The 24351-nt window shown below is 38.5% G+C and overlaps 1 protein-coding gene across 4 annotated transcripts; it reads right to left on the bottom strand.

Moving 5' to 3' along the window:
• Nucleotides 1–711: 711 nt before the first annotated feature.
• Nucleotides 712–22972, bottom strand: PAFAH1B2 (platelet activating factor acetylhydrolase 1b catalytic subunit 2). 4 transcript variants are annotated; one of them, XM_074216750.1, is made up of 6 exons: nt 22791–22972; nt 9926–10013; nt 6740–6829; nt 3602–3718; nt 2499–2621; nt 712–1238 (listed from the first exon to the last, which is right to left on the bottom strand). In XM_074216750.1, exons 2-6 carry the CDS (start codon nt 10004–10006, stop codon nt 960–962), a joined length of 690 nt encoding a protein of 229 aa, XP_074072851.1. In that variant the 5' UTR covers nt 10007–10013; nt 22791–22972; the 3' UTR covers nt 712–959. The 4 variants fall into 4 exon arrangements, with proteins under 4 accessions (XP_074072851.1, XP_074072850.1, XP_074072852.1 ...); XM_074216749.1 differs by lacking the exon at nt 22791–22972 and adding an exon at nt 17711–17849; XM_074216751.1 differs by lacking the exon at nt 22791–22972 and adding an exon at nt 17044–17145.
• Between the last annotated feature and the right edge of the window lie 1379 nt (nt 22973–24351).

Raw genomic sequence — 24351 nt, 5'->3', positions numbered from 1 at the left:
ATTTAAAAAAATTAAAAATCAGAACTTGGAACATGGACAGCACTGCACAGAATCTCAATGGCACAGAACACCACACAAAAATGAGATGCTAGTAATGTTATCATGGGAACAGCTGTCTGGAGATTCACACTTCTGAGCAAAGAGAGCTATTATACCAAAAGAACTGTTAAAATCTTGTAATGACATATGTCAACATGGACCAAAAATGAGGGGGTAGAGAAAAAAAGGCAAGAATGGGTCCAATAGAGACATGATATTCAGCAGCATAAAAAATAAAATCAACCGGAAGTTTCCCAAAAGATTAGGGCAAAAACCTGTCCGTTACAGCTAAGTTCTTTTAAAGGAAGCATAAAAGGGAAATTAAGAGAGCAGAACACAATTATTACTACTACCCTTGAAGCACCTCCCACTTTTGAATCCCAATTATGTTCAATTTAGTGCTACAGTTTAAAATAAAAAATCCAGAACATGAGTCACATTAAAAAAAAAATTTAAAAACTTCCTAAAATACAAACCTTTAAAACTGGGGAAAAAAACATCTGTTTTTAAGCAAAGTGGAATGTGATTCTGGTAACAAGCTAAATTATTACATATTACATAATCCATAGAAAAGGAAAAACAAAGGGATTTGGGTATTGTTCATTACTTAGGTTGATGTGGTCCTAGGGAGAACAAACGATGATGCAATGAGTGACAGACAAACAACTAAAGTCCTGTTCTGGTTTCAACCAAAGAATATCTTAAAACAATAACCTGCCTTTGCTATTTTTTCTGTAATTAAACCAAACCTTTTATGTACAAGACCAGGTTAAATCCCCCCCTTCCCTTCAAACACTAGTTATGAACATCCAGGAACATTCTAAAATGGAAAGTGCTTTAAGAAAGAGAAGGATTCTGTAGTGCCAGTGAAATAACTGCTCAGATGAGGCTGTGATGCTGTTAACACTGATGGGAGCCAGTCAGGCAAGTGTGGTTTGCTTCTCCTCAGGCGTTTCCTCCAACAGCTGCATGATCAGTTCATGGAGGGGTTTGCAGATCTTTGCATAGCCCCCTCCTGTGAGATGTAGGAAATCAAACATGTCGTGGCAGGAGATGGCACCATCTGAGTGCACAAAGCCTCCATCTGTATCCAAGAGCTGAACGTTGGCAAGCTTGGGCAGAGATACTTTGAGGAGCTGATTCACCTTGGCATTCTTTTGCCTCAAAGGGTTAGGCTTTTCACCTCGAGGGAGAAGACCCTGGGTTGGTAAAAGCAAAAACAAAAAGTCATCAATGACAAAATGAGCAGAACATTGTTATCCTTTATACTTTTCACATAGAGGAGAGATTAGGGCATGGTGCCTTAGGAGCTGGAAAATCTGTGGAAAATTTTTTTCCCCTCCTTTAGTACCAGAGGAGTCTTAATTTTTCCTTTTTCTTTCTGAGGTGTTTACAGTAAAAGATGAAATAAATTGATATTAGATAATACTATAAAACTATTTGATGCATTTCTGAGTTTCTAAACTTTTTCTGTGTCATCACAGAATCTTGCTTCTGTAAGATTCCCCATTTATTTTCTTATACTGACTTATGATTTATCAGTCTTCACTATATTGAAATCGAGATGGGAAAAGTTGTGATATGGAAGGGATAACTGTATTAACTTTCTCTACCTTTTCAATATTTCACACATCTGTAATTCATTACCACTCTTCTATTCCACTCAGGAATTATAAGTACTTCCTTTCACCTAACTAATGGAATTAAATTGGTCAAATAGCATGAGATTAATCATTTACATACATGTTATAATGTTATACACAGTTTACTCAAGATGAGAATGACTCACTAGCTTAATTTCAAATATTATTGAAGGATAGAGTGCTTTCTGTTTGGAAAATACTTAATATTCTATTATCCTCAGAATGTAAAACCTATATTAATAGGTCATCTGTCAAAACCCTCAAACAGTTCAGAATTCCAATATATATCCACCCATACTTGTCTGAAGTGGAACAACCTATCTATCTATCCTCATTCAAGTCAGACCTAATCAAGGTATACTTAGAAGTCAGAAATTTTTATGTTATCTCTAGAAAATTGATTACAGGCTGTTTAAGCACTTTTTTAGACCCTTAGAGGTAGGAAAGAGATTAGTCTACCTACAACAATAGGGAAAACTGCAACATCCAAACAGAGATGATGGAAGATGTTGAGTAGATAATGCCAGTTGGCTTAAGAAATAAATGGGAGTGGTAGAGATAGGGTAGAAGATATACAAATGGGAAGGGTAGAAAGAGATTTTTATCAACAGCAGGTTTTTCCCTTTCTCAAGATGCTCTCAATCTAAAGATTTCATTTTTACTCATGAGTAAATGCATATGATATTGCTATTTTTGAGAATTTATATAATTCTCTCTCTCTCTAAATACATACAAATATATATATATATATATATATTATGTTCTTGACATCCCTAGAGATGTCAAGGTTTCCACTCACACCAAAGGACTGCATACCAGTACAATGACTTTGGCCTGTGGTTGCCTTGTGTTAATCAACTGTACAATGGCCTCAATCCCACCTGCTACCTCCTCGGCTGTATTTTCATGGTTGTTTGTTCCTACCCAGACAACAATAACCTGAAACCAAGAACAAGAGAACATTATTTTATAGGGTGCCTACTGTTTAATGAGAAACAACTGCATCTATAATCACATGCTTCTCCATATTGTTAGGAAAGAGAGGCATGAAGATACATTTTTTATAAGGTAGAAAGTTAAAAAAAAGATCCCATTTTTTAACCCTGAATCATGCATCAAGTTTTATTTGTCTTCATTCAGAGTTCTTGATATTATAAAACACTTATTTCAATTAACCAGCTCAGAAAACAAAACAGTGAAAAACCAGGGTTGATAGCTTACTTATTCTTGTTCCATAAGTTTCATACACTTTAAAAAAGAAGTCAATTCATAACATTTCCCATTTTAATATCATGTCTTTTTCCTGTAGCTTAGAAGGAGAATTTTAATAACTAGATATTTAACTAGCATAATCAATATATTTCTTCCTTGGGAGGAAGTAGAACTTAATAGATAGAAAGCTGGTCTTGGAGTCAGGAAGACATCTGACAAACTAGTTTTTGGAACATGAACAAATCCTTAACCTCCATGTATTCTAATATACAGAGAAGTGCTCAGAATTTTCACAGGAATGAAATCACTGATCCGGCCCTAAATAAACAAATGTTGCTTTCTTAGTTATTTATCTTGGTAATATGCTACACAATGATACTACCATTTATTCTACAACGAATTAGCATATGAAAGGAATGAAGTCTTTTACTATTTGCTTATTTACTCTAAATAATTTTCAGTACTCTATTGAATTGTGACATATCACGGTTAATGATTTTCTTTATGTAAATGGAAAAAAGCAGGGCGGCTAGCTGGTGAAGTGGATAAAGCACCAGCCCTGGAGTCAGGAGTACCTGGGTTCAAATCTGGTCTCAGACACTTAATAATTACCTAGATGTGTGGCCTTGTGCAAGCCACTTAACCCCATTTACCTTGCAAAAAAAAACTAAAAAAAAAGTTCACTTTACTTGTTGAGTTTATTTTACCTTAGGTTTAATATTCTCCAGTTCTCCATTCTTCAGTCTCCATAAGACATGCCGTGTTGTGTCGCCACCAATTCCAAAATTCAGTGCATGAAGGGGGGAAAAAAGCTCTCGCCATATCTAAAAACATGAAAACAAGTGACCTAAATTAACAATTACCTGTAAATAAATCTTTTTATCACAGCACATTGTGAGACAATTCAAATGAAAAATAAAATATTTATCTTTTGAATTAAAACATAACAGAGTGCTATGGATCTGAAAAGACTAACATGTGGTTCCATAGGACTTTCCACACCAAAAGATCTAATTCAAGAATCCTTCAGTAATACAATTCACTCCTATAAGATACACCAACATTTATCATTAAATTGATTCCTTTATAGTATTTCCTCTTTTTTTTACTAATTTTATTGATTTTGAGTTTTACAATTTTTCTCCTAATCTTACTTCCCTCCCCCCCACCCCCCCACAGAAGGCAATTTGTCAGTTTTTACATTGGTTTCCCTGGTATACATTGATCCAAACTGAGTGTGATGAAAGAGAAATCATATCCTTAAGGAAGAAACATAAAGCATAAGAGATAGCAAGATCAGACAATAAGATATCAGGGCCCCCCCCCTAAATTTAAGGTAATAGTCTTTGGTCTTTGTTCAAACTCCAGTTGTTTCTCTGGATACAGAATAGTCTTTCCTCTTTATGTATCCAGCCTAAGGGAATGATAATGACACAGAGATAGAACATTTCAAGCTCTTATGGATTTAGTTTTAAATGAGAATTCATTTATTCCCTAACTTGCCAGTGATACCAAACAAGCCTTTAAACTTGTCTATCTTACTTCAAAGCACAAAGTTCTCCCAGAATTATATATGTTTAAATTTTAGCAAAGTTGTAGGTTATAAAATAAACCCTCATAAATCCTCAACTTTTATATATATATGTATTTATGTCTAGCAAGATACAGCAGGAAGAGCTAGAAAGAGAAATCCCATTCAAAGTAACCTCAGACAATATAAAATACCTGGGAGTCTATTTGCCAAGACAGACTCAGAAACTTTTTGAAAACAATTATAAAATACTTCTCACACAAATTAAATCAGATTTAAATAACTGGGCAAATATCAACTGCTCATGGATGGGTAGAGCTAATATAATAAAAATGACAATTCTACCAAAACTAAACTACCTGTTTAGTGCCCTACCAATCAAAATTCCAAAAAAGTATTTTAATGAGTTAGAAAAAGGTGTAAGTAAATTCATATGGAGAAATAAAGTCAAGAATTTCCAGGAATTTAATGAAAAAAGTGCAAAAGAAGGGGGGGCTTAGCCCTACTTGATCTAAAATTATATTATAAAGCATTAGTCATCAAAACTGTTTGGTATTAGCTAAGAAATAGAGTGGTGGACCAGTGGAATAGACTAGGTGCAATAGCAGGAAATGATTATAGTAATCTGCTGTTTGATAAACCCAAAAAGTCCAGCTATTGGGATAAAAACTCTCTCTTTGATAAAAACTGCTGGGAAAATTGGAAGTTAGTATGGAAGAAACTTAGATTAGACCAACAACTCAAACCCACTACCAAGATAAGATCCAAATGGTTACAGGATTTAGACATAAAAAAACAACACTATAAGCAAATTAGAAGATCAAGGACTAGTTTACCTGTCAGATCTATGGAAAGAGGAGCAGTTTATGACTAAGGAAGAGATGGAGAACATCACCAAAAACAAACTAGATAATTTCAATTACATTCAATTAAAAAGCTTTTGCTGGGGCTGCTAGGTGGCGTAGTGGATAAAGCACCGGCCTTGGAGTCAGGAGTACCTGGGTTCAAATCCAGTGTCAGACACTTAATAATTACCTAGCTGTGTGGCCCTGGGCAAGCCACTTAACCCCATTTGCCTCGCAAAAATCTAAAAAAAAAAGCTTTTGCACAGATAAAAACCACTGTAACCAAGATCAAAAGAAATGTAAATTGAGAAACAATCTTTACAAAGGATTCATTTCTAAAATATACATAAGTATGTCATATTTTTAAAAAAGCCATTCCCCAATTGACAAATGGTCAAAGGATATGCAAAGGCAATTTACAGATGAGGAGATCAAAGCAATCCATAGCCATATGAAAAATTGCTCTAAATCATTATTTGTTAGAGAAATGCAAATTAAAGCTTCTCTGAGGTACCACCTTACACCTCTCAGACTGGCCAATATGACCAGAAAAGATAATGATCAACTGTTGGAAGAGTTGTGGGAATTCTGGGACACTATTACACTGTGGGTGGAGCTGTGAACTCATCCAACCTTTCTGGAGAGAAATCTGGAACTACACTCAAAGAGTAACAAAAATGAGCATACCCTTTGATCCAGCAAAACCACTACTGGGTCTATACCCTGAAGAGATGATGAAAAAGGGGAAAAATAACATTTGTACAAAAATATTCATAGCAACCCTGTTTGTGGTGGCAAAGAATTGGAAATCAAGTAAATGTCCTTCAATTGGGGAATGGCTTAGCAAACTGTGGTATATGTATGTCATGGAACACTATTGTTCTATTAGAAACCAGGAGGGATGGGAATTCAGGGAAGCCTGGAGGGATTTGCATGAACTGATGCTGAGTGAGATGAGCAGAACCAGAAAAATACTGTATACCCTAACAGCAACATGGGGGTGATGTTCAACTTGGATGGACTTGCTTGTTCCATCAGTGCAACAATCAGGGACAATTTGGGGCTGTCTGCAATAGAGAATACCATCTGTATCCAGAGAAAGAGCCGTGGAGTTTGAACAAAGCTGAAGGACTATTCCCTTTAATTTAGGAAAAAAAACCAGATATCTTATTGTCTGATCTTGTTATCTCGTATACTTTTTGTTTCTTCTTTAAGGATATGATTTCTCTCTCATCACACTCAATTTGGATCAATGTACAACATGGAAACAAAGTAAAGACTGACAGATTGCCTTCTATGGTGGGGGAAGTAAGATTGGTGAAAAATTATAAAACTCAAATAAAATCTTTAATAAAAAAACAAAAAAAAGAATCACATTAGTTTAGAGTAAATTCAACATGAAAATCTGTAATTAGCAGGTATCACCTACCAATATTCCAATTTCCCAACTATCTCCCCCCAACCTTTACCTCATACTGCTGTAGCAACTGCACCATGGAGTCTCCCACAAAAAGGACGTCAGGCTCTTTGTCTTTGCAGTCCAGGACAAATCTGTTGTGCTGTTTTGAAGAAGAAAGAATTAGAAACTGGCACTTCTTCCCCTGTGAGATTTCTCAGCCTACAAAGAACAGTTGTCCAACCAGTTACTCTGCTGCCATTCTTTTAAACCTTACTTTCTCTTTCCCCCATTGGCTCATTTCTTTGGGTAGAATTTTATAGTTGAAAGGTCTTTCTCTTCTACTATACTGACTATCTTTATATAATCATATTATAAACAGGCATACTGTTAAAATTTTAACCTAACCTAATATGAATTTTATTAGCCCAAATGTATAAAAATGTAGCAAACTGGAATTCAGCAATTTTTATAGTTTGTTTCTGTTTAAACTTGTCTCCTCAGCTTAACCCAGGTTTGTAAATTCTGTATCCTTAAGTCACAGGTTCATAGATTCAGAGTTGGAAGGGACCCTAGAGGCCATCTAATTCAACTTTCTCATTTTATGAAGTAGAAAACTGAGACCCAGGAGATTGAATCATTTGCCAAAGATTACTCAGGTAGTAATTATTATATCGGGGTAAGATTTGACCCAAATACTTATATTTCTTATCATTTGCAAAGACTCATCCAAAAACCAAGTATAGTTCAATTTTGATTCTAGTTCCTACTTCTAGCAAGATGTTTATGACCATGAGACTCCCCAGTTTGTCTCCATTAAATGTCTTAAAAACAATATTGATGAACTCCATCTACTAATGCTTTCCCCAAGTTTAAGGCCATTACAACTTGAAATCTACTATTGATTAGAGAAAGGAAATGTGGCACAAGGCTTTCTTTATCTGAAGTAATCACAGGATCATACATAGATCTAGAGCTGGAAGGGACCTTAAAGGCCATCTAGTCCAACCCCCTCATTTTACAGATGAGGAAACTGAGGCCCAGGGAGATTAAGTGACTTGCCGAAGGTTACACAGGTAAGCATCATGGGTAAGATTTGAACCCAGGTCCTCTGACTCCAGAGTCAGTGCACATTTTCTTGTACCACGGTGCCTTCCTAAAAACAGGCAAAAAAAAAAAAAACTTTAACTGGTAAGGAAAGGGGAGGCTTTTTCCTGGCCAAGACACATCATTTTATGTCTTTAATGTTCATGCTCTGAATAATACCAAGAAATCAGCTCATGGTTATGTGATAGTACAACCAAAGGATCACAAATCTGGAGCTGAGAATAACCTCTGTGGCTGTCCAGTCTAAGTTTCTCTTTGATTATTAAAGAGTTAAAAAGGTCTCTTCCCCACAACTCCCTAATGGACCGACCATCCACTATTTTCCAACCCTAGTCATCTGAGGGCAACTCCTGGATACAATTTCGGTTACTACACTTTAATAATGGGCATAATGGAACAGGTCCAAAAAGGGGAAACTAAAAGTATCAAAACAATAAAGTAGCATCTATGACTTTTCATTTAAGTTTTAAGACATTAGGAGACACACAAATACATTTAATTGATTCAATGAATAGATTTCTGGAACTTTTTATCACCAACTTAAATAATACATGAGAATTTAACATATACTAATTTACTTCCAGAACTCCAAATAACTGCTGATTTTTATCAATGTACCTACATACTTTAAAAAAATGTTTATTTTCAATACCAAATTCTCTCCCTCCTTATATCCTTCCCTATCCACTGAGAAGGCAAGAAATATGATACCCATTATACAGCAATATATATTTTTAACATAGTTATGTACACACTGAATATAAATATACTGGGGTTTTGGGTTTGTTTTTTTTTAAAGCTTACTGTTTAACTTTTCTGAGCCAATTGTTCAAATCTTATGGGAAAGAAAACAATCAAATGGCATAAAGTTAGTAAGGACATCGATAGAAATGACCAAATCTTGGAATATTAGCACTTGGAGACAGAAAATAAAATAAGATACTACTTTACATGGTGAATAAAGCCCAAACAACAAACAGAATGAGCACAAGTAGTTCCCATTGAAATAGTACTTTATAGTTGATACAGTACTTTCATTAACAATTGTATGAGGCAGATAATGGTAATAATAATAATAATAACACCCCACAATTAAATAGTTCTTTCCTGAGGTATTATTGCCCCCACTTGGGGGAAAAAAGGCTGGAGAAATGGAGGCTTAGAGGAGTAAAGGGACTTTTTTAGAAATTCATCTATATATATCAATGATCAAATTCAAATCCTGGTCTTCTGATTCCAAATCCAATAGCTGTCTACTACACTAACTTACAGTTAGAATAGGTAGGTAGAATAAATAGAAATCAAGCTTTATAAAAGTTTAAATAAATCCAGATTTTTAAAAGTGAATTAAATTTAGAACCCAAATTATGATGAGAAAAATGGATAGGCAATAATTACAAAATCAAACATTAATGAAGGAAATTATTTTTAAAACCCTGTATTTTGGGGCGGCTAGGTGGCACAGTGGATAAAGCACTGGCCCTGGACTCAGGAGTACCTGGGTTCAAATCCAGTCTCAGACACTTAATAATTACCTAGCTGTGTGGCCTTGGGCAAGCCACTTAACCCCATTGCCTAGCAAAACCTAAAAAACAACAACAACAACAACAACAAAAAAAAACCCAAACAAACAAAAACCCTGTATTTTACAATTAAATTCATGTTAGGTAGCACTCAACTTTTTTGACAGTGACCATCATTAGGACTTCTAAAAAATAATATTTTTATCTAAAAGATAAAACTTGCTGATTAAACTATTTGCAAATTCACTCCAAAGAAATTCAATTTTTATTGGCTTATTAAAAAGTTAAGGTTGTAAATACATTCCTAGCCTTCTTAAATTATCATGCTAGAAGGCAACTACCATACTTCTCAAAGCATCCCATTATAATTTACTTATCCAATAGAATGAAAGCTCCCAGGAGATAGAGGGTGTTTCATTTTTAACTTTGTACCTTATATGTAGTAAGCATTTAATTTGGCAAATAAAACAGTGAGATAAGGAATCATTAATTGCACCCCATATATAATTTTTTATTTTATGCTTTTTTTTCAATAAATGTGTTTTGCCTACTTGGAAAAAAAATAGTCACTTGGATCTTGTCAAAAATTAAAGTGCATAGTCCCAAATCACATAAATAGAATTAAATACCTGAGACATCCATCGGTCATCTCCTTGAATATCTTCGGCTGCATGTGGAATAGCTGCTGGGTTTGAGTCCCCTTGGCTCATTCTATACCTGAAGAAAAAGTGTGTGAGTGACATTTATTCAATCAACAATATGTAAGGCCAAGCTACTATACAAATAAGACTTATTTGCCAAGATAGAGGCTACATGGCATAGTGGGCAAAGAGTAGGCCTAAGATTCAGAAAGACTTGAGTTCAAGTTCTGCCTCTGGAATATATTGGTTATGTGACTCTGGGTAATTACTTAGCCTCTTGGCCTACAGACAACTTTGTAAAATTCTTAAGTGTCAGGATAAGGACCAGATGAAAATGTGTAAGAAGCTTTCTTAGTGGGGGTTCTCTTTTTTTGTCTAGATCTGTTATTTCATTTAATCAGGGAGAAATCTAGCAAAGAAAATCCCCTTACCAAGGTAGATCAGCAACTTCTTCTATAATTTATGGTTTAGTTCTTGAGTTGCCTGGGCATACTGAGAGATTAAGTGACTAGCCCAGGGTCACACAGAAGAAACTTGAACCCAGATCTAGCTCTAGATCTAATACCCTACAATGTCTCTGAAACTTCCTTGTGCTAATAAAATCCTAGATTCTGTCCAATATTTTTAAAAAGTATTATATACTAGGTTAAAATTACTAAGATTTCATTTTGCCTTTGCCTAGAAATTTTGCAACTGTAGTTTATTTTTAGTAGGGAGGAGGCTCTGAGACATGACCCTACTTTAAGCACCACATATATCCAGGTATCACTATACTCTTGCCAAGACTTTATTGTCTTTAAGGAACAATGCATTAAAATCAGTGGAACTATTCTAAGTCTGCTTTCTACCTATATAAATTTTTCATAACTATATTTTATACTAAGTGCAGGTGCAGGGGGATTAAACACTTATGGATCAATGAAAATTTCACAAGAAGTTTTGACTGCTACAGTTACAGAGCTTGGAAGAGAGCTGAAGTGATAGAAACCCGGTGGTTACCTAGTACTATATAAATCCCTCATTAGAGTAGGAACCACTCAAGGTTTTGAGCTAGTCAAAAGGCTGGGCACTAGTCTCTTTCAAATGTACCAGGCAAAATTATTTAGTGAGAATTAAAGTTCAGTTAAATTAGAAATGTTGACTTTCCAAAAGACAGTTAAGAAAAATCAGACAATTCCCAACCACTTGAGGATTTCTGCTCCAGGCACTAAGACCTGGTTTAAAACAAAAACAAAAACAAAAAACAGAGAAAATAACCACAGTTGATGGGGGAAGAGCAAAATCCAAATGTCCAGCACTTCCCCGCCTCATTCTCATACACTGTAAAACTTTCCATAAAAATGGCATGAATTTCATTAATTTCACAAATATTTATCTAGTGCTACACCTCACAAATGAACTGCTGTGTTAGTGCTAAAGAACTGCAAATATATATACTACACTCTTAAAATGAAAGCACAATCCATCAACTCACTAAGCTAAATTTTTTTTCCTTTTGAGCTTTAACATTTCATGCAAATTGGTAGATGAAAATATATTAAATTTGAAAAAAATCAGACTAAAGGTCAGTAAAGTCCAGTATTTCAATGGATCTGGGACATCATAAAGATTCCAAATATTATCAATGGGCAATTAATTATTAAATACTTGTTATTTTGTGCTAGCACTGGCTAGTTTTTCACATTAACTAAAATTATTGCTACCAAATATATACTTGCTATTTATTCATGAACTCACAGACTTGTAAAATTTATAAGCTAGAAGAGGCTTCAGAGATGATCTAATCTAACCTTTCCTTTTACAGGATCAGAGAAAATTGAAAGGAGGCAGCTAGGTGGCACAGTGGATAAAGCACCAGCCCTGGAGTCAGGAGGACCTGAATTCAAATGCGAGCTTCAGAAAGTTAATGCCTAGTTGTGTGACCTTGGCCAAGTCAGTTAAAAACCCCATGGCCTTAAAAAAAATTGAATGGGCTAGTTATTATTTTTATAGCCTACAGAACTTTTGAACCTAAATTTGAGGCTACTTAAATGGAGAATGAGTAAGAATTATTATGCTATTGAAAAAAAAATCTTAATCTTCATTAATGCAATCTTTCTGATCTGAGAGTTATCTCAATTATTGCTCATGGTTAGAATATGTGTTAATTCAATAACCAGACTCTAAAGATTAAAAATCATAACATATTAAAGTTATCACAGATATTGTTGCATACATTTATACTTCTGGAAGACCAGAGAGATACTTATTTGTTGATTAATATTCCAATTCATTTCCTTTTTTAGTGTCTAGGTTTCAATAACTCTTATTTAAGAACAAATCACTAATCTGAACAAAAAAGACTGGAATAAGGCCCAAACCCATGCCTGGTACTGCCAGGACGACTTGATCAGTCAAGTCCACTTTGGATATGACATATTCCAAAACAGAAAGGGCTAAAAAGTATATAAACTGGATCTCATGTTCTGAATTTTAAAATACAGTATTCTGATGGAAAACAACTCTGCATTTATGATACTAAAATCATCTTAATCCATAATCTGCAATTTTAAGAAGCAATTTTCTGCTGTCGCTTTAACCAACAGTTACAGAATTTATCTGACAGTTTAAAAACAGTATCAATAAGGTCATATCTGAGCCATTTACCATAAATGAGTTTAAAGGATTTGAAGCTGTTAAGATACTTCAAAAAACATCTAGCCCAATTCTTTTTATAAATGAGGAAATTAAGACCCAGATAAATTAACTTGTCCAAGATTTAAACCCAAGTTCTTGGATTCCAAAACAGCAGCATGTTCCATTATGCCACCACTACTTCCCTACAGAAGATCTGGTATGTCTCTTATAATAGCTTTGGGTCTAGGCTCTTCCATTTACTAGCTTATGATCATCAGAAAGATATGGCCTCAATGAGCCTTGTTGCCTCATTTCCACATTTGTAATGTGGAAATATCACTAACTGCATACTCAATCCACAAATGACAAAAACGGTGTAAAGTTTAAAATACATGGTTCTGGATTGGGAATCTGGTGATCTAGTTCAAATCTCAACTCTTCTGCTTTACAGCTATGTATTCTCGGACAAATCATATCACCTTTTTGGGTCTCAGTTTATCTCATCTGAAAAATGAAGTCGTTAGACAAGATGATTTCTAAGGTAATCTCATCTAAATGAAATGAGTTTCCTCTTAAGTAAAAAAATTCTCACAGGATTTAGATCTAGAAAGGATCTTAGAGAGCAACTAGTTCAACCCTTGAATTTACAGTTAAAAACATTTGAGATTCACAGAGGTAAAGTAACTTAAGACTACCAAAGATAACAGATGTCAAGGAATAGAACCCAGTTTTGCTGATTTCCAGGCCAATGTTCCTTCTACTATCCTATGATGTGCCACACAGAAACTGTGAAGGAGACTGCAATCCAAATTTGTAATGCTCCAATTAAGAGTATGGTGGTAGGTTGTTGGGACAAACCCAAAATAGATAAATAGATTAAGGAAAGAAATGAAAATAATTCAACAAAACATAAAAAAATAATATCTATGTGGAAAAATTTAATTGCATCAGGACTGCTCCTTTGTTCAGCATTTAAAGATACCACAACATGGCTCCAATCTACTCTTTTTAGTTTTACAGTCTATGGTACAGTTGATCTGACCTTGTTCTCACCTATGACTATCTCCTCTCCCTGCCTCTGCATAGTCTGTCTGTACCCCCACAATTCCTGAAATTCATTTCCTCCTTACTTCTACTTCTCAGAATCTACAATTTCTTTAAGATGACAAGCATTTATTCAAAGCTTAGATCATGTATCACCTTCTATATAAAGCCTTTTCTGAGCTTTCTAGCTACTACTACCTTCCCTCAAATTACTTTGTATTTATTTTTTCTGCTTTGAAGAGACATATATGAACAAGTTGTCTCCCTTAATAGAGTGAAAGCTCCTTGAAGGCAGGAACAGCTTCATTTCTATTTCTGTATTCCTATTGTTTGGCACATACAAGGCCCTAAGCGCTCAGCATAATATCATTATACTTCAGACTAGATAAAGAAGAACTGGATGTAGTCCTTCTGTCCACCATCACATGATCTTATATTAATCAGTATTGGTAGAGATAGCAGCACATATCTCCACTGTACTTTAGGGATTACAATGGTACTAATCTTGCAACAATTATGTGAGGTAAGGAGCACAAATATTCATAATTCAATTTTACATAGGAGGAAACTCAGGCTCAGAGAGATACAATGACTTCTTTGAAATCATACAGAGGTTTAACTAATGGAGCAAGATCTCAAACCCAAGGTTTCTGACTCCAAGGCTAGCATTCTTTCCATTCTCAGTATACCAGGAGAATTCAGAATGTTATCTCTGCACAGAATCACTGGCCTAGGAATAATTAGTTATAGGGCAATTAATGCCTTTAACACAATCTTAACAAATTTTAAGTGGTTAAAACTATGGATATAAGAAAGCATAACTTCAATTCCATTTTACACTTACTAAATGTCTATTTCCTGACCTTTATAAGTTAAAGAAAAAACTAATCCTTTTATGACTTTTTTGCTACTCAGTATTTTCACCTAATTATTTCACATGAAGTAACACTTAATATGCTAGATACTGTTAAGGTGAAAATTAAATTACAAGGTATAATTGAGAGTTTTATTTTAATGTGAAAAATTATTTCTGCTTTATATTCACTATGATGATATCACAGAAAACATTTTTTTACCCAGAAGCTACAGAAGCAGATGAAAGTGAAGTGACTCTATAAAGAATGACTGAAGAGATACCTCTACATGGCATGAAATCAATTGTTAACTAACTGCATTTTTGCTCAAAAGAACAAATCAAAAATGGCACTTCAATTCTGATTTAAAGAAATAAGAATTTTCTACACTCAATCCAATAGGTCTAACCATTCAATCATAAAATCATAGAATTTAGGCCTGAAGAGACTTTTAAATAATCATCTAATTTAACCCTCTCATTTTACATCTTGGTAAACTGACCTAGAGAAGTTGGGGTTTGTCCAAAGTGCTCTAATACTGCTAATAAATGGGAGAACCTGAATTTGGTCCTAGATGCAAAATTACTGTACATCACACTAATAAACAATATATAATCTAACAATTACTATGGTCTGATCCATTGCTAGGTTTTGTACAAAAAGATAGTAATACCTTCTAATAAAAATTCTGATTAATGAAGGATTTTACTCTGAAATTTATTTATGTTCTATGGTTTTAATGTCTCAATTTTCTCATCAATATAATGGAAAAGTTCTGAATAGAGAAACTGAGGAACAGAAAGATGATTTCTTGAAGGCCAAGTAGTAGGTAGAACTGGGAGTAGAGCACAGAGTATTCTTAATTAGCTAATGTGTTGCTATGATTACAAGGCTACCCTTCTTCCTCCCACATAAGGGCAAAGTATCTTAGTGAAATCTTGTTTCTTTGTGATTTCAAACACTTGAATTTTGTATTTTTCAGTCAAACTCAAATTTTCTGATACAAAGTAGCTTTCATTTATCCTAGAGTGTCTAGTTAAAGAAACATTTTTGGGACAACACAAAAAGAATAAAGACAGTAGCTCACAAAGTCAACTTTTCAAGAATCAAGGGTAAGAAGAATTACCAAGGAAAATGCATGGCAAAAGATTCATATTATCTAGGCATCAGATCCAGTAAATGATTTAATCTCTAAACAACAAAACTGAAGAATTAAGCAGAGCCTTATATATAGGGCAATTTGTGCTAGGTCATATAATCTCTAGTGATTTGGGGGCTTATAACTCAGTACTGAGGGAGAACATAACATATTGACCTCTAGAATGGCAAAACTGAAACTAGCAATATAAAATGTGTGCCAACAGAAGGGGATCTGGTGCCCCTTGTTGCCCCGTGCTGTTCCCATAATCATCCCTGGAGGCAGCTAGTTATTATACTCTGTGATCACAAACAGCAGGCCCAGTAAGAAAGGCCCAGCAGTCTACAGATAAAAGATTTAAAAGGTCTGCAAACTCACGGCAAGAGACTACATCCAGAGAAGTCAAGGACTATACACTAAAATAGGTTCTCTGGGGAGACATGAAGAAGCAGATTCTGAGGTTTAACAGAAACAGTCATTGGAAAGAGTCTCTTCAGGTTATTTTCTAAGTTCTAGTATCTTGCATCTTTATACATAATTTATTTTCAACTGTCTACATTACTTACAGCAGCAATGCTCAGGATGCTTACTATGTCTAATCAGAACACAGCATCAACAATAAAGAATTATAAATTATCACCCAGCTGGATGTTTCTCTAAAATGAACTAGAAAACAAATGAGGGAAAGAGGAGTTGAACTAAGGCTTAAAGAGATTCAGAATGTTTACATTCTGACCTAGGGACTCCTATTTTGTTTCAGAAGAAAGTCAGCAATATTACTATGAAGGGGAGTGCATTAGAGCAGCCCCTTCTTAAATGCTTCACTTCCAGTGATCACTGGTGGGTGGGTCCCAGGGCTCCAGCTCATCATAATTTATTACCAAATGCTCTGGCAGACAAATTAAAAAGCACAATGGTCTTTCTCTTTTCTCTCTCCACACAATCTTTATACCAGAACAATGCATTCTGGATTAGAACTCAAGAGACACAGGACACAACTAAATGCAAAACCAGGCTGTATTTTCTCCTTGTTTTTTCCCAAAATGACATGCCCTTATCCTCCAATATTTAAAGAGTCTTCGAATCAAGACACTATAGAATAGATAACACTTTTATACTTTTCCCCATGGGTAAGAGTATTAACAAAGTCGCGGCCAAATGATGTTTCTTCTTGTGAATTAGCAGAGTCTGAGAGTGAGATGCCAATGTAAAGTGAATAAATTAAGCATCACTATATAACTTGCCATTTTAAAACGAACAAAAGAAAATTATTAATAGGATCAGCAATGTGACCTGAAGCAAATAACTTGTCTAGACCTAGTTCCTCGTCTGTAAAATGAGGGTGGGTGGGAGCATTAGGAGACCCGACTCCAAATTCTGCCTGACTCTGGGTCCCTCCCAGAGGTAACTCCAGGGCCCTACAAGGCGGCTGGCCCGGCGCTGGCGTTCTTCACCTTTTGGCGGGTCGGTGGGATGAAGCCCGCGGACCCCCTTCTCGGACTGTTTATAAATGTGTGAAATAAAACACATAGTATTGCGCAGGACATCCGCTGTGGTGAATCCAATGATCAGTTTAAAAATGAAGTCCGCACAGCTCCGGCCCCGAGCCCCCCGGCCCCGAGCCCCCGGCCCCGAACCCCCGGCCCCGAGCCCCCGGCCCCGAGCCCCCGGCCCCGAGCCCCCGGCCCCGAACCCCCGGCCCCGAGCCCCCGGCCCCGAGCCGAGGCTCGCAGCATTCCGGGAGTCCCCGCGGGCCGGCGGGGCTCGGGGCGGGGAAGTTGGGCGCGAGTGGGGAGGGGCGCGGGAGGAGAGCGGGCCCGGGCCGCGCCGCGGCCTCTCCCCGCGCTCGGGCTGGTGCTCCTCGGGGGCAGGGCTGAGGCGGGCCGCGGGGCCCGGGGCGGCCGCGGGGCCCGGGCCTACTCTCGGGCCCGCCGCCCGGGGCGGCCCCCGGGCGCGAGCAGGAAGGGGGGGAGGCGGGAAGGCCCGGCGGGGGGCGCCCCTCGGGGCCCGGGCCCGGGGCGGGGGAGGGGCTGGGGGAGGGGAGGAATGGGGGCGGGGAGGCCGCCCCCGCCCACGAGTCCGGGCCGGCCCGCCGGGCCCCGCCGCGGCCGCTGCACTCACTCGGGCGGAGGGTCCGAAGAGGCCCCAGGCGGCGGCGGGTGAGCGCGTCTGTCTCTAGCACGGTCCCGGCGGCCCCGCTCAGGCGCGTCCCTCCTCCGGCCCCAGCACCACCAGCAGCAGCGCCTCCACTTCCGCTTCCCGCCTGCCACTCACGCCGAGGGCGTCCGGAAGTCCCGCCTCCACGCAGTGCTTCCCCCTCTCCCACCCCCTCCGCGGCTTTCCTCCTCTCCCCCGCCCCCGCCCCTCCCCCAGCTTCCCCCCCGCACTACCCCCCAGCCGCCTCCTCCTCCTCCCTTTCTCGCCTTCCTCTTCCCTTCTCGTGGATCCGCCTCTCACCTCCTCTGCGCCCCCTTCCATTCACTATCTCCCCCTCTGGTTCTTTCTAACCTTCTCTTTCTCCTACTTCCATTCTCCTCTTATCCCCTCTCCCTGCTCCACTCCTTCCCCTTCCATTCACTATCTCCCCCTCTGCTTCTTTCTAACCTTTCTCCTTCTTTCTCCTACTTCCATTCTCCTCTTATCCCCTCTCCCTGCTCCACTCCTTCCCCTTCCATTCACTATCTCCCCCTCTGCTTCTTTCTAACCTTTCTCCTTCTTTCTCCTACTTCCATTCTCCTCTTATCCCCTCTCCCTGCTCCACTCCTTCCCCTTCCATTCACCATTCTCCCCCTGACTCTGTGCCACCTAGTTGCCCCTCTCCCTATCAATCTTGTTTTTAAAATTCATTCACTATCTCCCCCTCTGCTTCTTTCTAACCTTTCTCCTTCTTTCTCCTACTTCCATTCTCCTCTTATCCCCTCTCCCTGCTCCACTCCTTCCCCTTCCATTCACTATCTCCCCCTCTGCTTCTTTCTAACCTTTCTCCTTCTTTCTCCTACTTCCATTCTCCTCTTATCCCCTCTCCCTGCTCTACTCCTTCCCCTTCCATTCACTATTCTCTCCCTGATTCTGTACCCCTAGCTGCCCCTCTCCCTATCAATTTTTTTAAATTATTATTATTTTTTAAAATTTTTTTTAGTTTTTTTTTTTTGCAAGGCAAGTGGGGTGAAGTGGCTTGCCCAAGGCCTCAGGGCAAGGTAATTGTTAAGTGTCTGAGGTGGGATTTGAACTCAAATACTCCTGACTCCAGGGCCGGTGCTCTATCCGCTGTGCCACCTAGCCACCCCTCTCCTATCAGTCTTACACATTCATCAAGGTTCCAGATGGCACAGTGGGAAGAATGCCAGCCATGAAGTCAGGAGGACCTGGGTATATAATTCTGGTCTCAGATACTAGCCGTGTGACCCTGGGCAAGTCACTTAAATTGTAATTGCCTCACACCCAGGACCATTTCCAATCATCCTGATTCATATCTGGTCCACATGGCTGTGGAGAAGAAATTGAGGCTGGTGGCTTAGCAAAGCACCCTTCACTCAAATCCAATTCATGTACTTAGTCATTGACATCACTTCCCTGTCATGGTCTTCTTCAAAAATGAAGGATGAGGGACGGCTAGGTGGCACAGTGAATAGAGCACCGGCCCTGGAGTCAGGAGTACCTGGGTTCAAATCCAACCTCAGACACTTAATGGTTACCTAGCTGTGTGGCCTTGGGCAAGCCACTTAACTCCATTTGCCTTGCAAAAAACCTAAAGAAAAAAAAGAATGAAGGATGAGGGGTTGCTAGGTGGCTCAGTGGATAGGGCATCGGCCCTGGAGTCAGGAGGACCCTAATTCAAATGTGACCTCAGACACTTAATAATTATCCTGCTGTGTGACTTTGGGCAAGTCACTTAACCTCATTGCCTTGCAAAAACTTAAAAAAACCCCACAAAGAATAAAGGATAAACATCATCATCATCCTAGTTACCACTACCTTTTGTATGCCCTCCAGTTCAAGCCATCAGACCTTGAAAAACCCTTTATATCTTTTCTAGTATCCATAGGGCTTAACCCAGTGCCAAACTAGATAGTAGACTCTTTAGTGGTTGACTTATTGATTTGATTTTCTTATACCTATCTCTAATGGAGTAGCATGGTTTCTTGGCTGAATTTGGAGTCAAAATTCCAGGGTTCAAATTTGACCTCTGACATGAGCCATATGACCAGCCTTTGAGTAGAAACAGGTTGTCTCTCAAGGTAGTCATAGCTCTCCTTATTAAGAAGCTTTTTTCTAAATCAAACTCTTTCCAGCTTGTACTCCATACTCCTCCTTCTGCTCTGGAGAACCACACCAAACAAATCTAATTCTTCCACATTGAGCCTTTCATTTACTTGAAGGCAATATCCCTAAGCCTTCTTCTTTTTCCAGGTTAAACATTCCTAATTCCTTCAACCAGGCTTCAAAAGGCATGATCAGAAGGTCCCACATTGTCAAGGTTGCTTTACTCTAGTCCAGAGTGGACAGTTTCATGGGACAGGGGCCAAAGCAGCTCATAAAACTCCAGATGCTGCCCCAACTAGATTAAAATATAATTCAGAAATGTTTAGCAAAAACAAATAGAAATATAATATAACATAGATAATATTAATTTATGATTTTCTAAATCAATATGGTTGGGCAACTAGATGGCATAATACAACACTGGGCCTGGAATCAGAAAGATTTGAGTTCAAAAATGGCTTCAGACACTTAGCTATGTGAACCCAGGCAAGTTACTTCACTCTGCTTCAATTTTCTCATCTGTAAAATGAACTGGAGAAGGAAATGACAATCATTTTAGTATCTTTGCCAAGAAAACTCTAAATGGAGTGAGGAAAAGTTGACCACAATTGAAACAACTGAAAAATAATAAATAAATAGGAAACTCAGGGATCCATTTTATTTTGAGTTTGATTCCATTGTTCTAAAACAAAAGTTTTTAATCTTATTTTGAGTCATGAACCACTGACAATTTGGTGAAGCTTATGGATACTTTCTTATAGTAATATTTTTAAGTGCATAAAATAAAATATAAGGATTGCAAAGGAAACCAATAATATTGAAATATAGTTATAAAGATCTATATGTATGTGTAGGTACACACACACACAAATACATACACATACACATGCAAGTTCACCAATCCCAGGTTAAATGCTATTGCTCCAACTAGATGGCACAATGGATAGAGCACTGGCTCTGGAATCAGGAAGACCTGAATTCAAATCTGACCTCAGACACTTAATATTTACTAGCTGTGTGACCTTGGACAAATCATTTAACCCCATTGCCTTGCAAAATAAAAATAAACTACTCTTGCTCTAGACACCATTTAATCTAAATATTTGATTGTAAACTCCACAAGGGCAGCAACCTGCCTTATAATTCTGATTTCCCTGAGGTAGAAGGTCTTAGTGGAGAGAGTATTCACTGGTCTCAAAGTTGGAAGACCTGAATTTAGGGCCTGACTCTGCCACTTCTTAATCCCTTTCCTTCCATTACTACCTGATCATTTGATGAAGCTATCAGGGAGTAGAACATTTTGTTGGATATAATTACTAGAGTTGAGGGGCATGGAACACCATCTTCCATTTATATTATATGTGATATATTAGTATGATTATAGCTGTACATAATTTATAAATCAGTATTAGCAATTCATGATAAAATATTTTAATAATAAGATGTGAATTCCACAAATTGTATCAAGATTCTATTGATCTGAGGGTCAGCTGCCACCTGTCAGCCATCATGTAAAGATTTGAGAGAGAAGAGTAGTAGGAAGAGAGAGAGTAGGTCTTGGGGACCTTAGAGCTAAATACACATTCTATTTAATTTTTTTTTTTTAGGTTTTTGCAAGGCAATGGGGTTAAGTGGCTTGCCCAAGGCCACACAGCTAGGTAATTATTAAGTGTCTGAGACCGGATTTGAACCCAGGTACTCCTGACTCCAAGGCCAGTGCTTTATCCACTATGCCACCTAGCCGCCCCATATCTACCACACATTCTAAACAAGTAGGTTAAGAATTCAAGCACGAGTGAATAGAGCCCAGGCAACATTTTCTTTACTTACACCTCTAGTTGCCACTAGTCACACCATGAGTAGGGGAAAAAAGATAAAAAGGAGTTTAATGTTTTGTTCCCTTCTCAGGAAGAGGACTGTCAGCTCTAGAAAGCAGGGGAGGCTTGTCCCTGAAATCTTCAGGAGCTGCTCTGATTCTCCAGTTGTCGGGACTGGCCTCTCCTCTCCACTGCAACTTTGGATCCTGTACTGAATCAGCTCTCTCCTTCTCCCACCCACCTCTCTAGATAGAAATGCTAAGTCCCAGAAACCACTATGTGGGCTGACAGATCTTGGCCTGCCATGACTTTTTCTCTCCCTGTATTCAGAAATCAATCAGGGAGTTTTTCTTGACATGGCTATGCTATAGAACCAGAACCCCTATTTGCTTGCAACTGGCTACTATAGCAATTATCCACCAGACTTCCCTGCAAGCAGCCAAACATGCACCTGTATGATGAGGAAGAAAGTCCAGTTCAAATTTCAAGAGCAAACAAAAGGAAGCAGAGAATATCTAATATGGCGTCCTTACCCTCTAGTCTCAGCACAGTTCTGTCCTCTTAACACGGACAGTTTTGAAAATGAAGGATGAACAAATTAAAGTTAAAGCCATCCCTGATATTCCTATCTACAGACAGGCTGAATGGAGTCTTACACCTGCTAATAGTAGGTGAAAGCCTTACCTAGGCAAAATAGTAGGGAAAGGTCAGAATCTCTACTCAGATGTGAAGATAGTTGTCCTTCATAATCAAAGATGACCATATCATCTTATATATGAAGACATTACTTGCACATTATGTTTATTATAGTGAGGGAGATACTGTACAAAGACTTCCTTCTACTGCCTTTCCCATTATTACCCCATGGTCTGATTTAATAGGAAACAGAACTTCTGGTGATGGTCTGGCTGCTTGAGAGTCCTTGGCTTTATGAATATGGGTCTTTCCTATAGCAGTGAGACACCATGGCACTACAGCAACTCTGGGCAAACCTTCAGTATATGATTTTCTAGCAATAGATTGACGACAGCATGGTATATCCAAACCAGATTCTCTATGGTCTAATTGTCAGTACAGTGATTTTATGGCAATAGTCATTCACTCATTAAGGTTAAGCTAACCTGTCTCATGATGTTGGCAACAACATGATATATCCAAACCTGTCTCTAATCGTTAGTAAAGGTGGAAGTGGAGAAGGATGTGAAGGTGGTGAGAAGTTGAAGAGTAGAGAAGCTTGATGGTAGACCTGATATAGGCAGAGTAAATGTGGGCTGGAATGTTTTACCTTCCCCTTGTTAGTAGGCTAGGATCAGGATGGAGAGGAGGAAGTGACAGAGAAAAATGCATTATGACTGAGCAATGGGCAGCCCCTCCCCACCCCATAGGTACATTCTCTGAGCACTCTCCTGTTGTTTGAAGAGATCTAGGGACGTTTTTGAGGATGAAGGTGGTGAGAGTTTATGGTAGTGACTCCACTAGGATTTCCTGTTCTTCCATGTTGGTATATTCTGGCGAGGTCTCTTGTCCTGCTCTCTCCACATCACTATCCAAGCCTCCCTTCTATAGCAAGAGATCTCAGGCTGGGTCCAGACCAGACTGGACATAGTGACAGATGACCAATACCCCATGAGAATCTAATTACTTAATTCTTAAAACAAGACAACTCCGTTCTTTCCTCTTTTTTCTTCCACTAGGTAAAAGGCCTTGGTAGAGATTTAAAAATAGGAAATCACTTGCTGTCCCCAACCCATACTGTACCTGTCTGCCTTAGCTTGGTTTGGAGAAGTCATTGGTTTGGAGAGGTCATAGTGTTGGACCTTCTGCCCACCAGACAGAAGAAGAGATGTCTAGCTTTAATGTGTATGTTCTTTATTTTACTTTATTTTATTTTTTTTTTATATTTTTCAAGGCAATGGGGTTAAGTGGCTTGCCCAAGGCCACACGGCTAGGTAATTATTAAGTGTCTGAGGTCAGATTTGAACCCAGGTACTCCTGACTCCAAGGCCGGTGCTCTATCCACTGCGTCACCTAGCCGCCCCTATGTTCTTTATTTTCAAAGAGGACAAATAACATCAAAAAGTGATGTCTTGCCTTGTATGTGAATTGGATTTAAATGAGACAGAGTTGCACTTAATCATCAGCCTCTCTCTCTCTCTCTCTCTCTCTCTCTCTCTTTCTGTAAGGCGATGGGGTTGTGACTTGCCCAATGTCATGTAGCTAGGTAATTATTAAGTGTCAGTCTGGATTTGAACTCAGGTCCTTCTGATTTCAGAGCCAGTGTTCTATCCACCACCCCACCTGGCTGCCCTATCAGTTAACAAAGTCCAGTGACAAGACAAAAGTCAAGATGACTGGTGATGGCCCGGTATGTTGTGGATAACCTTGGCGTCTTCAATATCTGACCAAGCTCCAAGCTCTCCAAAGCTTCTGCTTCAGCTCCCCTCAGGACTGTGGAACAAATTGTTCTCTGCCCATTCCTCCTGGCTAAGTCTTCACATGCTTGGAATAGATATCTCCGGGGGCAGCTAGGTGGAGCAGTGGATAGAGCACGGGCCCTGGAGTCAGCAGGAGTACCTGAGTTCAAATCCACCCTCAGACATTTAATAATTACCTAGCTGTGTGGCTTTTAAGCCACTTAACCCCATTGCCTTGCAAAAAACCAAACAAACAAACAAAAAAAAG

The sequence above is a fragment of the Macrotis lagotis genome, chromosome 1, assembly GCF_037893015.1.
Source record: "Macrotis lagotis isolate mMagLag1 chromosome 1, bilby.v1.9.chrom.fasta, whole genome shotgun sequence".
Lineage (NCBI taxonomy): Eukaryota > Metazoa > Chordata > Mammalia > Peramelemorphia > Peramelidae > Macrotis > Macrotis lagotis.
This window is presented reverse-complemented; position numbering and strand designations above follow the sequence as displayed.